Source organism: Dipteris shenzhenensis, chromosome 32 (assembly GCF_047967505.1).
Source record: "Dipteris shenzhenensis isolate YYH24624 ecotype China chromosome 32, Dip_SZ_1.0, whole genome shotgun sequence".
Lineage (NCBI taxonomy): Eukaryota > Viridiplantae > Streptophyta > Polypodiopsida > Gleicheniales > Dipteridaceae > Dipteris > Dipteris shenzhenensis.
In genome coordinates this window covers 8,554,377-8,568,050 of record NC_141627.1, presented here as the reverse complement: position 1 = coordinate 8,568,050, position 13,674 = coordinate 8,554,377, and the positions used below count along the sequence as shown (strand labels likewise).

The window sequence follows — 13,674 nt, the reverse complement described above, 5'->3', positions numbered from 1 at the left end:
CAACAGGTACACTTTGGGACAGCAGAGTCTTTTGCAGGAATAAGCTTTGAAGCTTGAGCCTGCCAGATGACTATGCGGATTCATTCCCACCTGAGGTAGAAAACACTGAACTACGTGCCCTCTACCATTTACTCCAAGCTTCCAAAACTATGACGTTAAACTTCCGGAAGCCTACACTGGTCAACGAAATCGCTGAACAGTTGACCAATGGCTCACAAAATTGCGCATGTACGTTGATACTGTTGACCTCACTGAAGGCAAAACGATCGCCTTGGCAGCCTCCCTTCTCAAGGATACAGCTTTTCTATGGTGGCAAAGACGCTTAAAGGATGGTAAAAGTGTGTTAACATGAGAACGTTTTGAACACGTGCTCCGTAAGCAGTTTATACCTGCCAATGCGGACTTCCAAGCACGTTCAAAACTCCGACAGTTGGAGCAAACAGGCTCCCTGTCTTCCTACATCTCTCAGTTCACCACATTGGTGCTGGAGATTGATGGTTTAACTGAGGATGATTGCCTTCATGCTTTCATCTCAGGCCTAAATCCCTCGTTACGCATTGATGTCCTTAAAGCAAACATCACCATCACAGCTGGCGCTATTGATTACGCAAAGCGCATTACAGATTTCCAAAACACAGGGAAGCAGAGTGCTCATCGCACACAGAACTCTACTATGGCCAAAGGTGCTCGCCCTCAAAATAACCTCAAGTTTCGAAAAAACTCAGGCAATCAAGGTCAGCGATAGTCTCAAGATCCCTAGAAGTCTCAGAAATCATATATTGGATTCCAACAGAAGCACTCCTCCAAGGCTCGCGCCTCTTCTTCTTCACAAAATCATTACCGTCATCCCTAGCATAAAGGTGCGGCCACTGACAAGAAGAACAACTCCAGCACAAAAGGACTTTGTACCATCCGTACAAGCGACCATAGATGGTTCGATTGTCCCAAGCAACCAAAGCAAAATTCCAATATGAAACCTAGCACTTCCCCAACAAAAGATGCTACCCCAACACAAGACAAGAAAGGGAAAGCTATTCGAATGGCAAATACCATCCACATGAGCATTGCCAGCAACCTCGAACCTTCCTTGGCCACTCAAGTACTTTGTGTTCAAGGATCGATTCGTGGAACAACGGTTACTATCCTCATTGATAGTGGCTGCTCTCATAACTTCCTAGCTAGTTCTATGGTCGACAAACTTCAGTTGACCACTAGTCCTAGTCTCTTGGACTATCAAATTGTACTCGCAAATGGAACTACCTTCTTGTGCAACACCACGATCAAAAACTTGTCTTTTCGCATCCAACATTATACGAACAAGTTGAACTTCGACATCGTGCCTCTTTCTCGGTACGATGTTATACTTGGACAACAGTGGCTCTACGACTATGATCCATCAATCAGTTTTCGCAGCCATACTATCACCAGGAAAAACTTATTGAGCTAACTGGGTTTTAGTAAATTTGCCGCTTTCTGGTTGCAATTTCAAGCTCGAAATTTGGGGCTTTCAATTTTGCAGTACAATTTCTTGAGTTCTTCAAGACCCAACTCGAATATTTGGAACATGTTATTTCAGCTCAAGGCATCTCTGTGGATCCCAAAAAGATCGAGGTAATCTGAAACTGGCCTACTCCTAAAGATGTTCATGATGTCCGCTCTTTTCTCGGATTGGCAAACTTCTACCGTACAAAGGTCTATCAGTTTTTCGAAATCGCAGCTCCTGTGTCCGAATTATTGAAAAGCACAGCAGTTTTTCAGTGGCTTCCCGAAACAGAGTATAGTTTCCAACAACTCAAGCAAGCACTCACTACCACACTAGTTATGGCTATTGCTGACCCAAATCTTCCATTTGAGGTCATGACCGACGCTTCCGACATCGCTACACGAGCAGTCTTGATGCAAGAAGGCAGAGTTTTTGCTTTTGACAACCATAAACATTGTGATATCCAAACCCGATACCCAGTTTATGATAAGCAGTTTCTTGCTGTTGTACATGCTTATCGCTCTTGGAAACATTATCTCATGGGAGCCGACTCGGTGGTCAAGACAGACCATTACTCTCTAGAGTATATCTTTACTCAGCCAGTCATGAACGCTCGACAAGCACGCTGGGTTGAGTTTCTGGCCAACTTTCACATGACCATTGAGTACATTCCAGGACTATGCAATGTAGTTGCAGATGCTCTCAGCAGGTTAACTCTAGCATCAGCTATGGTAATCTCTACATTATCTGTGGATGTTACTGAATTCATTCAAAGGAAAGTATTTCAATGATAAAGACTTCCGCACAGCAATACAAGTTCTTTCCAAAGATCAACTTTCGACTTCCGAACAGAAGATTTTCTCATCCTATTCTTATACGGACGACCTTCTGTATTATCAAGATCGCGTCTGTGTACCACATGACAAGGATGTTCGACATCTTTTGCTAAAAGAGCATCATGTAGTTCCTCATGCTGCCCATCCAAGCATCAACAAGACTTATAGGTTACTCAGTGCAACCCTAAGTTTACCAGTCACTTTTGGATTTCATTGTTCGAATCTTTGGGTACAACTCTACTCTTCATTCAGCCTACCACCCAGAATCAGATGGCCAGACTGAAAGAGTCAACCAAGTTCTAGAAGAAATGCTTCGACATTATATTCAGTCACGCCTAGCAGCTTGGGAAGAGTATCTACCACTCCTTGAGTTTTCTTATAATCACTCTTTCCATAGTGCCATCAGCATGACCCCATTTCAAGCAGCTTATGGACACACTCCGATTGTACCAACGAATTTTATACTTCAACATTGAGTAGCCCTAGCTGATCAACTGGTTCAAGAAATGCAAGACATTCTACTCCAAGTCAGGGATCATATGCGAAAAGCACAAGAGCGGTATCAACGGTCTGCCAACAAACATCGACGTCACCTGGAATTTAACACTGGTGACATGGTGCTATTATTTGTAGCCCCACATCGCTATAAGACGGTTAAGTTTGTGTTTCCTAAGTTGCGACCAAGATACTATGGACCTTTCCGGATCATCAAGAAAAATTCACCTTTAAGTTACAAATTGGAATTACCACCATCATGGGGTAAAATCCATCCGACATTTCATATTTCTTGGCTAAAGACGTACATTCCAGGCGATGAAGCAGTTCCTCCTGCAGGTGATTATGTCCCAGAAATCGAAGACGATTATGTTCTCCTTATTCCTGAGCATATTCTGGACCATCGACAACGAGAGACTTGACATCGACTTATCACGAAATTCCCTGTTCTTTGGCGAGATCTGGACGACTCCGACGCTACTTGGCAATCTGATGAAGACTTACAGCAGTACCCTAACATTTTACAGCAGTATTTTCAGAATTTACCGTGATATTTTCTGCATCAGTTCATTATCTCCGCCAGGGTCTTAATTTGAGTGGGAGGGGATGTCATGATCTGTGACGTATTCTTTTCTCTATATCTAGACTTATGGATGGTTTGATGAATGGACACTTGTGGAAGGGTATGCCCTTTCGACGGGACACTTCCTATGAGGCACAACCCTTCACAAGAGACATTCTATTGAAGAGACACTTCTATTGTAATGTACCCTCTCATCAAAGGTCACACCCTTCACAAGGGGTACACACCTCTTCATGCACATATACTTTGGAGTACACACCTTTTCATGTGTGACTCTTCACTCTCTATATAAGAGAGGCCCAATTGTATGGATGACACACTACAGATACACTACAGACTCTCAAGCAATACAATTATTCCTTGTTCTCTACTATTTCAGTCTCCTTTATGTTCCTTAGCACATTTCTAAATATAGTAAATCTAATTTCTTACATTAAGATAGCAAACATGACACTCCTATGGTATTCCATACTAAAGCAGCTGTCCGGAAAGAGCATGCTAGTTTTGTGGCTTATGCATTGGCTGCTACAGCATGCAATGAAGAGCCATTATGCCATAAAGATGCCTTTCAGAATGATTGTTGGTTGAAGGCTATGCAACCTGAATTGGATTCTATCTATCAGAATAACACTTGGGAGTTGTGTGACTTGCCTCCTGACAAGAATGGCATTGTTTAGAGTCGTAGCGCGACTGAAGGGGGGTTAGGAAACATAGACCTCTTCCTGCAAATGCCCATGAAGGAAAGCTGTCTTGATATGGAGGCATGAGGTCAGCAATAGAACGCTATCGTCTCCTCAAGGGTGGAATCCTAGTACGTCTCTTGGTCGTAGCTCTGCGTCTAACCAAGGCCACTGTGACCCGGAGCCTGTGACCTGACAGCTCAGACAAAGGGAGCCTGTGACCCGTGGAAGTGGAGGCATGAGGTCAGCAATAGAACGGTGTCGCCCCCTCAAGGGTGCAATCCTGGTACGTCTCATTGTCGTAGCTCTGCGTCTATAAACACGCCTTGATAGGTAGTTAACACGTCACATGATCTTGTTCTAGGAATATAATTTTTGGATCACGCATAACTAAAAAAGGAGCATAGATTTATTGTCTCAACTTAACACTAAAATACCCACAAAATGTGTAATAGATTAGCTTCTAGATGTAGATCTCTTTCGATAACTCCATGTATAGACAAGTATGACCAGATGCTCAAGCTTCTTTCTAAAGGAAAGTTCTTGAAAAAGAACTCTAAAGATCAATGGAAATGCTTTGCGCTTTAAAGCATGAATGAAAGTGGGCAGCAAAGGCAATAACGATGTGAATAGTAGTGATCCTGGAAGTGGGCGCAAAAGTCTTCTCAAAGTCGATGCCTTGCTGCTGAGCGTAGCCCTTAGCAACAAGACGGGCTTCGTAATGGTCCACTAAACCATCAGCTTTCCGTTTAATCTTATAAACCTACTTAGTCCCCAAGTGTGATCTATGAGTCAACCCTCTGTCTGAGCTGCCGGGTCACAAGCTCCGGGTCACAGTGGCCTTGGCTAGATGCAGAGCTACGACCAAGAAACGTACCAGGATTGCACCCTTGAGGGGGCGACAGCGTTCTATTGCTGACCTCATGCCTCCACTTCCACGGCCTCATACATCCTGATTTCCTGTCATGTCATGTCATGTCTTGTTGCTGACCATGATGATGATGATGATGATGATGATGATGGTTATGGTGACGATGATGCTGAGATGGATATATATATATAGTCGGGATATGACTATGTTGTACTTAGGACTTAGTACTACCATTTTGCATTTTTTTGCATTCTGCATTGGTATGGATGCTTGTTTAGCTTTGAGGTTGAAGGTTCTGAAAGCAAGGTCTCCCGCTTAAAGAAAGCCCTCTATGGATTGAAGCAGGCACCTCGAGCTTGGTATTCCCGGATACATACTCATATGCTCACCCTTGGCTTTCAGAACAGCCCCACAGAGGCTACACTTTACATCCGCAAGAGTGGGACAGATTTGCTGATTTTAGTCCTCTATGTGGATGACATGCTTGTGACTGGGACACATGCTAAGCAAATTGCAGATTTTAAGCTTGATTTGCAAAAGACATTTGCTATCTCTGATCTTGGTCTTTTGCACTACTATTTGGGCATCCAACTTGCTAGCAATGACGGGGGCATTTTGATGTCACAATCCAAGTATACTGGACAGCTTTTGCTGCGTTTTCAGTTTGAGGATTGCAAGCCAATATCCACACCATTAGAGTCTGGTTTTCACTTCTCTTCTGAGGATGGCAGCCGTGCATGTAATGTCACTCTCTATCAGCAGGCAATTGGTTGTTTGATTTACTTATGCCATACGAGACCTGATTTACAGTATGTTGTCTCACAGTTAAGCAGATATATGCTACGCATCTTTGGCATGCCGTGAAGCGTGCCTTCAGGTATCTCAAAGGCACTCAGCATTTGGGTCTCCTTTATGAGGCTGATTCTTCACTTGTCATGCATGGAATCATTGATAGTGATTGGGCTGACTGTTCGGACACCTGTGTGTCACATAGTGGCAACTGTTTACTAATGCATTTCTTGGTTCAACAAGAAGCAGAGTACAATTCTTCTAGCTACGAAGCCGAGTACAGAGCAACTTTTACAGCAATAGTGGAGCGTGTTTGGCTTCGGAAGTTACTTGCAGATCTTTATGCATGTCACACTGCTCCTACCATTCTCTTTTACTGATAGTCAAAGTGCTTTGGCTGTTGCACGGAAGCCTGTTTCAATGCTCGAACAAAGCATATTGAGGTTCACTATCACTATGTCAAAGAGAGATTATCATCAGCAGGTGATATTCAGTTGTCTTATGTTCCCACTGAAGACAACTTGGCCAATCTTTTTACGAAGGCTCTACCTCGACCTAAGTTTGAAGCTTTTCGGCAAGCTTTAAACTGAGTATCTTTTGTGACTTGATCTGTTATACTATGTACACACATAGGTTGCTATATCCCTACAGGATGAACATGTGCAACCATGACATTAGATATTCAAATATCCTAAGCTAGGTCCAGGATACTTCAACCCATACCATATGAAGGGGGGTTTAAAGGTCATTCCATGGTCTTTTCAAAGGTGCCACTTATTCCTTGGTATGTGCCTTGTAGGCCTAGTTATAATCAGTTACGTCTGTTGGTACAGTTAGTACATGTACCACCTAGATCAGTTAGGATACTTAGTCTAGTTAGGGTATTTAGCCCTAGGGTTATGTTGGCTCTCTCTTGAGCGTCCACTCTCAGTTTTTTATCAATTCATTACAGCATCACGTTTTTCTCCTTCTCACCTCCAGTTTTGAGCTCCCATTGCTTGCCATAGCCTACAAATGCATGATAATACGATCTCTAAGAATCAAGTCAACCTCCTATAAACCATTATGCGGAATTTGTTGGGCTCATGTTTACCATGGATCAAATAGTGCCCTCATAGGTTGTAAACAGTTCACATCAAAATTATGACTCTAGTTTTAAAAAGGAGTTTGTCCGTGAGAGGTGATGCAATAATAATTTCCTGCAGTCTACATGTGATCACTATGCCACATGTCACTATAGGACCTAGGTTGGGGAATCCTACAAAACCACTGTTTCTGTATACTTTGCAATTGTATGCAAATCGTTTCAGCTTCTCAAGCATGTACATGTTGTGGTCTAGTTTGCATGCTCTATACATATGTTGCTTGTGGTTGGCTTATTTGTGTTCTCTCCCCGCTCTCACAAACTTCGAACATGTTATATGTGGATGACTTGATTATGGCAAAGCAGTTTATTATAGCCATAAAAGAGAAGGTCGTGAGATACAAGTCTGAGGATTGCTTTGCTAGATCCTATAGACTTCTATTAAGGATGAAAGAAACAGCCAAAGTAGAAAACTCAAGGATAGATACGTCATGCGGAGCATGAAAAATCCATGGTAAAATACCACTCAAATGAACAAGGTGAAAATTTCACTAGGCGTGCCAAAGGAGATGTGACAACCTCACCCTTAAATTTTTTTTTTCAAGAAAAGTACTTCATTAAGTATGAATCAAAACCATAGAGCAAGCTCAAGTGCGGGAGTACATCATGTCAAGCATGAGAAAAAACAGCTCAAAAATCCCGGGAGGCGGCTGAAAATGCCACCTCATCCTTGAAGGAGAGTCAAAGAAGAAAGGACAATCCTTCCATACTCGGAGAAAAACAACCCTCCTAGCAGTAGCAGTCCTGGAGGTTCCCTGTATGTTCGCCCAAATGGCCATCAAAGCGTGTATAGTATCTACCCAGATACTGGCCATAGTCTGAGAAGGGTGAACCTGGGAGTCTTCCAAAGCCTCTGTACATCTGGCTCTCCAAATATGCCATGCTATGATACTAGCCAAAAGCTCCCAAGATGTGTCTACAGAAGCATGGGGAGCTCTGAATGAAGTAAACGGAACATCCCGGAGGGAGCATGACTCCACAAGATGTCGTCGAACAAAGAAAGTCGTGTCCGTGTCATGTCCCTCAAAGAAAGCATGTGGACCAGTGAGTGGCAACCAAGCAACAGATCCCCAAGTCATGAAGAAGGGTGCTCTATGAAAAGTACAAAGTATCCTAGCAACACCCTTCCAAACCGTCCTCGCCTGAGTGCACTCCCAAAGGCACTGTTGCACTGACTCAACTGTTGAGTCGCATCGAGGACATGTAGGGTCAGCCCCGAACCTATCTCCATAGGTTCACTGGAATCCCTCCATGAATAGTAAGCCAGATGAATAACGTGATTTTCCTATTCCTGAGGGATTTCCCAAGCCTCCTCCATAAGTTTTTCTACATCTCTACAGAAATCTGAAAAGCATCCCAATGAGGAGCTCTAGAGGGCCTCCAGCCCTTGGTGATGTGATGTGTTAGTGTGAAGTAATCTAGTACAAGTCTATGTGAGTGAGTCTTGTGTGAGTGCCACGTGTCATCATGGGACTTATCCCATATGCACTAGGTGCTAGTGTGTGAGTGAGTAGCCTACATAAGGCTTGTACTTCACTTCTCTTGAAACACTTGATGAATGAATGAAAGCCTTCTTCATGTCTTCATTTGAGCATTATTTCCTCACACCCTAACTCTCTCTCTCTCTCTCTTCCTTCACCATGTTTCTAACATGGTATCAGAGCAGGTCAATCCTACCATAGCTGCCCTGCCACGTCCTCATCTCCCTAAACCTAATTCGTTTCTAGCTGCCTCCTCCTTTCAGCTCCTCATACCCGATTAGGGTTTCTGCACACCCGCCTCATTTCCGCCTCTAGCTGCCTCTCTTTGTAGTCATTTGCATTTGTTTCCATCTGTCCACAGCCTGTGGCTGCCTCCTTCACAGCTGCTGCCTTCCTTCGGGCCATTCCGGAGCACTAGGCAGTCTATTCCTTGCAGGTCGGCACAGTTTTCAAGGCCTGACAGCATGTGTGAAGGTTTTCGTCCCCAAAAATCAGCCTTTCTGAGTTGCTGCAGCAGAGCCGACCACCTGTGCACATCGTTTGCAGAAGTTCAAGGTCATTGAAGGAACTTTCGAGCCATTCCGAGGCTGCTGCTGCATAGCCGCCTCTGTTCGGATCTATTAGAAGCAGCACGTGTGGAAATTTGAGGCATTTCAGAGCATCTTCATCCCCGCTATTAGGGTTTCCAGGCTGCTGTAGCAGAGCAGCCCACCCACGCACGCTGGTTGCAGATTTTCAAGCTGTTTAGAGGCATTTTCGTCCAGTTTTGGAGCTCGTGCTTGCATTTTCAAGGTGTTCTAGGGTTGCTATTGCAGAACTGCCTACAGCAGAGGCATTTTTAAGGTATGTCTGGCCTTTAAGCATGTCCAATCCATCGATTTTCAGTGTGAAGACTTGCAGCAGCATCTTGGTGCTCTTTGAATAGCCGTTTGAGCATTTTGGAGCTGTTTTGGAGACCTGCTACTTCATTTCAGAGTACCTAGAGAGCTGCTTCATACATTTCAAGCTATATCTTGCCATTTGGCGCCCCTCCAGCTGGCCTCTTCAGGATTTCGAAGCTGCTCCAGCATCTTGAACACTCCTGCCCATAAATGCTCTTCCATTGGTTCATTCCTGCACTTCAGGGTATCTACTTAATGTTATTTGACTTGGGTTCACTCAGTTATACCTTTCCAAGAGTAGTCTTGCTGCTTTCCATTAGGGTTTGCATTTTGGAACCCCCGAGGGCATCCATCAGCAGCTGGACACATTTATTCAAGTATTTCTTAGGCTGCTGATTCATTTCAGAGCCCTAGACCTGCTCCTTTATTGGCTGGTTATCTATTTCAGCTTGTTGTCTTTGCTACCTCAGTTTGACATGATGGAGCCTTGTCCTTGTGGTGAAGACTCATCAACTCTACCTTCAGCTAGGAATAAAGCAGCATGACAAAGCATTCGCGCTTATTGTTGTGAGGTTGGGCAACAAATTGCGTCATCAACATGACCTCACTACTTCAGCTAAGGAGAACTTGGACAAGCTCAAGAATCTATATGCCACATCTACTAGACCTGAGGAGCAAGCTCTATCTGCTATATTACATGATCTATCCCTCTCTGAGGTGATAGATGATGATCAATCATGCTGTGTGTTTGTGTTGAGTCAAATAATGGTTCTCTGCCTTGAGTTGTCCCTCTAAATTGAATGTATTTGGAGTCAATAAGAGATACTCTGCCCTGCTTTGTCCCCCAAAAATGAATGTTATGCCTTTTAGTTTGGTTGATGGTATTGACCACCCAGTTCAGAGTAAGGGGGGATGATGAGTGATGGTTTGCCCTTGCCGGTCGCAAGCTAACTGAGAAGTAACTATCACACGGGAGGTGTTGGATAGTTGGACTTGCTCTTTGCAGTATTGAGGTGGGGGGGGGATCGATCTACTCTTTGCATGTTGGGTCTCACACTCTTTGCTCTGAAGGGAGGTGTTGGAGATATCATAGCCAAAGAGTGTGGTGATGTGATGTGTTAGTGAAGTACTAGATGATCTAGTACAAGTCTATGCGAGTGAGTCTTGTGTGAGTGCCACATGTATCCCATATGCACTAGGTGCTAGTGTGTGAGTGAGTAGCCTACATAAGGCTTGTACTTCACTTCTCTTGAAACACTTGATAAATGAATGAAAGCCTTCTTCATGTCTTCATTTGAGCATTATTTCCTCACACCCTAACTCTCTCTCTCTCTCTTCCTTCACCATATTTCTAACAAGGGCAACCTCTCAACTCTCTTGATTATTGATTTATAGGAAAAAGAGGACATGATATTTTGTGTCAAAGGGGGTATACACGCAAGATACTCAAGACCTTCAGGATGTAACAACGCAATCTAGCCATTAGTCCCATGGAGATGAGACATAAGGAGGATATCAAAAGATGTGTGGGATTGGGCTATGCAAAGTGGCCAAAGGCTTTTCATGTTTGTAGTGGTATTTTGAGTGGGAGTGGATTGGTGTAAGGGTCTCGAGAGAAGAGCCTCCCCTTCTTCCACTACACAATCAGTAATACCAAGACATTTCAAAATCAAACTTGTAAGACCGGAAGCACTCCAAAGATGAAGGAATTTCAAGACTTCTACTGAACTGCACAAATCCTTTTGGAAGAGACTCTGAAAATCACTCAGGAATAGAAAATTTACTCATTCTTTTGGATTTCTATTCATGGAAGGATTATAATGAACCAATGCAGATCAATGTTTGGGACAGCCTCTATCTGCCCTCGTTGTCTTTTTGTTGAGGAGTATATACAATATTGCCTATGGCATTGCAGACAAGTGAGGATCATCTACAAGGTGATTGCTAGTCTTTTGAGTACTTGTATTCCTTCCCCCTTCTTCATGACCTGGGGTTCGATGGCTTGGCTTTCTCTTTCCTGGCCTCCAGTCTTTTATGAGAGGCATGACTATTCTTGGGCTACTTACGCTCAATGACGCTTAGTTTAGTCATGCTCTCTGGGGTGATGTTCGAGGCTTTCCTTACAAACATGCATATGCCGCAGTGGATACTTTTGGTGTGCAGATTTGCAAATCTATGAGGCTTTAGATGGCTCCGAAATCCACCCTTACACACATATTGGCTAGCATGTGGGCAAATACTATTCACACTTTGATGGCCGTTTGGGTGAGCAGGTAGGGGTCTTCTTGGGCGTATTTCCTTACGAGTGGAGTGGCTCCCCCATTTTCTCATAGTCTATCAAAAAGAGTTGAGGTGGTGCTTTCAACCTCAACCTTGCTGCTTTTCTAGCTCTCTATGATGAACATTATTTTTACCCATTTAGGGTGTTTGGTTTCTCACGCCTTGCATGATGAGTTTTTGCCATGAGCTTCGCTCTGGGGTTTCCTTCATATACTTAATAGAAATCGCTTCATTGAAAAAAAAAAATTATAACATATCAAATAACGCACATGGATCTACTTATAGACAGCTTGCATGCCTCATCTACTACGATGAGATGCCTCAATACCTCCTATAGTATAGGAGATCTGACTCAGAATAAGACATCAAACAGGAATTTGATATTTCTGAAATACACGTTTATATCTGGCACTAAAGACTCAGCAAGGAATCTAGGTCTTGATTACCCACTTTCCATCAGGCTGGAAGAAAGCAACCTGCTGTTCCAACACCATCAACAGCACCGGGACACATGGCTACACATATTTTCACATGCAAACCTCCATGGTTGATGAACCAAGTGGACATGATTTTTTTTTGAGTTTTTGTCCAAGTGGTGATCAGCTGTGTTTAACTACATCGAATTGTCTTACGCGGGAGCAGAAGCCCCAACAGCTTAAAAAATTTTTAACAAAAATTATAAATTTGTGCGATTGGATATATTCTTGTCTTACAAAGGTATACTTTACATCACCTTAGCGGACATGCAAATTCTTTGAATTTTCATCCAAGTGGTGATCAGCTGTTTAACTACATCGAATTGTCTTATGCGGGTGCAAAAGCCCCAACAGCGAAAATTTCTCAAAACAACAATTCTAAATTTGTATGATTGGATATATTCTAGTCTTACAAAGGTATATATATATATATATATATATAGTTTTTTGGCAACTTTAATCAACTCATGTTTTCACAGAGAAAGATCTTAGGAAATTTTTTGATACTGAGCAATGCAATCAATGCACCTTTTCTTCATGATCCTCACTAGCTCTCAATAGTCTTTCACTTTTTTAAGGATACTCCATTTACACAGACCAAACGTATTTCAACCTCAAACATGAAGGGCCCCCCTGTGTGATCCTCTGAAATGAAAGCTCCTCACACATTCTGATAGCTGCATTAACATTTCTACTGAAGTACATATAGCGAGAGTACTAACATCACCTGCTCTTCCAAAACTGCCGTGAATTTAGAATCTGTGAACTTTGGAAAATAATGGGAAAGAAAAGCTGTAACCTGCACACCAAACTCGGAAACCAACCAAATTTCAGATTCAACGCAGTAAACAGGTTTGCCTAAACGAAAGGAATTCTTAGACCGAAGCCCATACCAAACGACCACGAACTTCCGGCATTATCCGATGCTTGTCAATTTTCACATACTTCCTTAACTGCAAGCAGGAAAAAATTCATTTTCAAACTGGAATAATAATAAACGCTCCCTTTTTCAGACAAAAATAGAAAGCAAGCAGGTTATGTGAATACACCTGCAGAGTCCTTAACGTGGCTGCATATGTGGAAGGTCGTCCAATGCCGAGCTCTTCCATTGCTTTCACCTTCCAAGAAAAGTAGAAGGCAATGTGTAAACCGTAGGTAATTTCTCCCCGACCACATCAGCAGTAATCAAATTGACACATCAAATGTGCCAGCTCAACAAAAACTCATTTTATGCAGTCAATTGCACATAGCTACACCAGCACACTCTTTGCAGTAGACAGTCTCATCCAGTGCACATGTTCACAGAATGAAACACATATGATCTCACATCAGATAGCAGCATTGGTCAGTAGGAAGTCCATTTTTTAGCACTCTTTATGTCTCATGTTTCAAAGCTGCAGTGCTTTCCTTGGCCAAATCAGCCACAAAGCAAGAACTCTTGCAAAATTTATGGCTTTGCATTGAGTTGATGCTGGGCCTCAGTTAAGTATATAGATCACATATCATCAAAAGACACCCCTACCCATTCTCATTCGTATGAACATTGTTCACCATCTCAAACACAGCTCCTCTCACACCAGACTGGATTTCCAGAATCTTGTCTAAATGTGGAAACTTGATTTATCTTAATCAAGAACCAGATGTTTCTCTTTCAAAGTATGTTACTGATAGCATG

General features: G+C 43.0%; 1 protein-coding gene across 1 annotated transcript in view; it reads right to left on the bottom strand.

Moving 5' to 3' along the window:
- The window catches only part of LOC147880262 (DNA topoisomerase, type IA, core), a 174,351-nt gene that overhangs the window by 40,660 nt on the left and 120,017 nt on the right, over positions 1 to 13,674 (bottom strand). The window contains exons 11-13 of the mRNA XM_087370687.1: positions 13,049 to 13,117; positions 12,893 to 12,952; positions 12,727 to 12,798 (exon numbers count right to left, since the gene is read on the bottom strand). Of these exons, the coding sequence (XP_087226813.1) occupies positions 12,727 to 12,798; positions 12,893 to 12,952; positions 13,049 to 13,117 (201 nt within the window). The remainder of the gene's footprint in view (positions 1 to 12,726; positions 12,799 to 12,892; positions 12,953 to 13,048; positions 13,118 to 13,674) is intronic.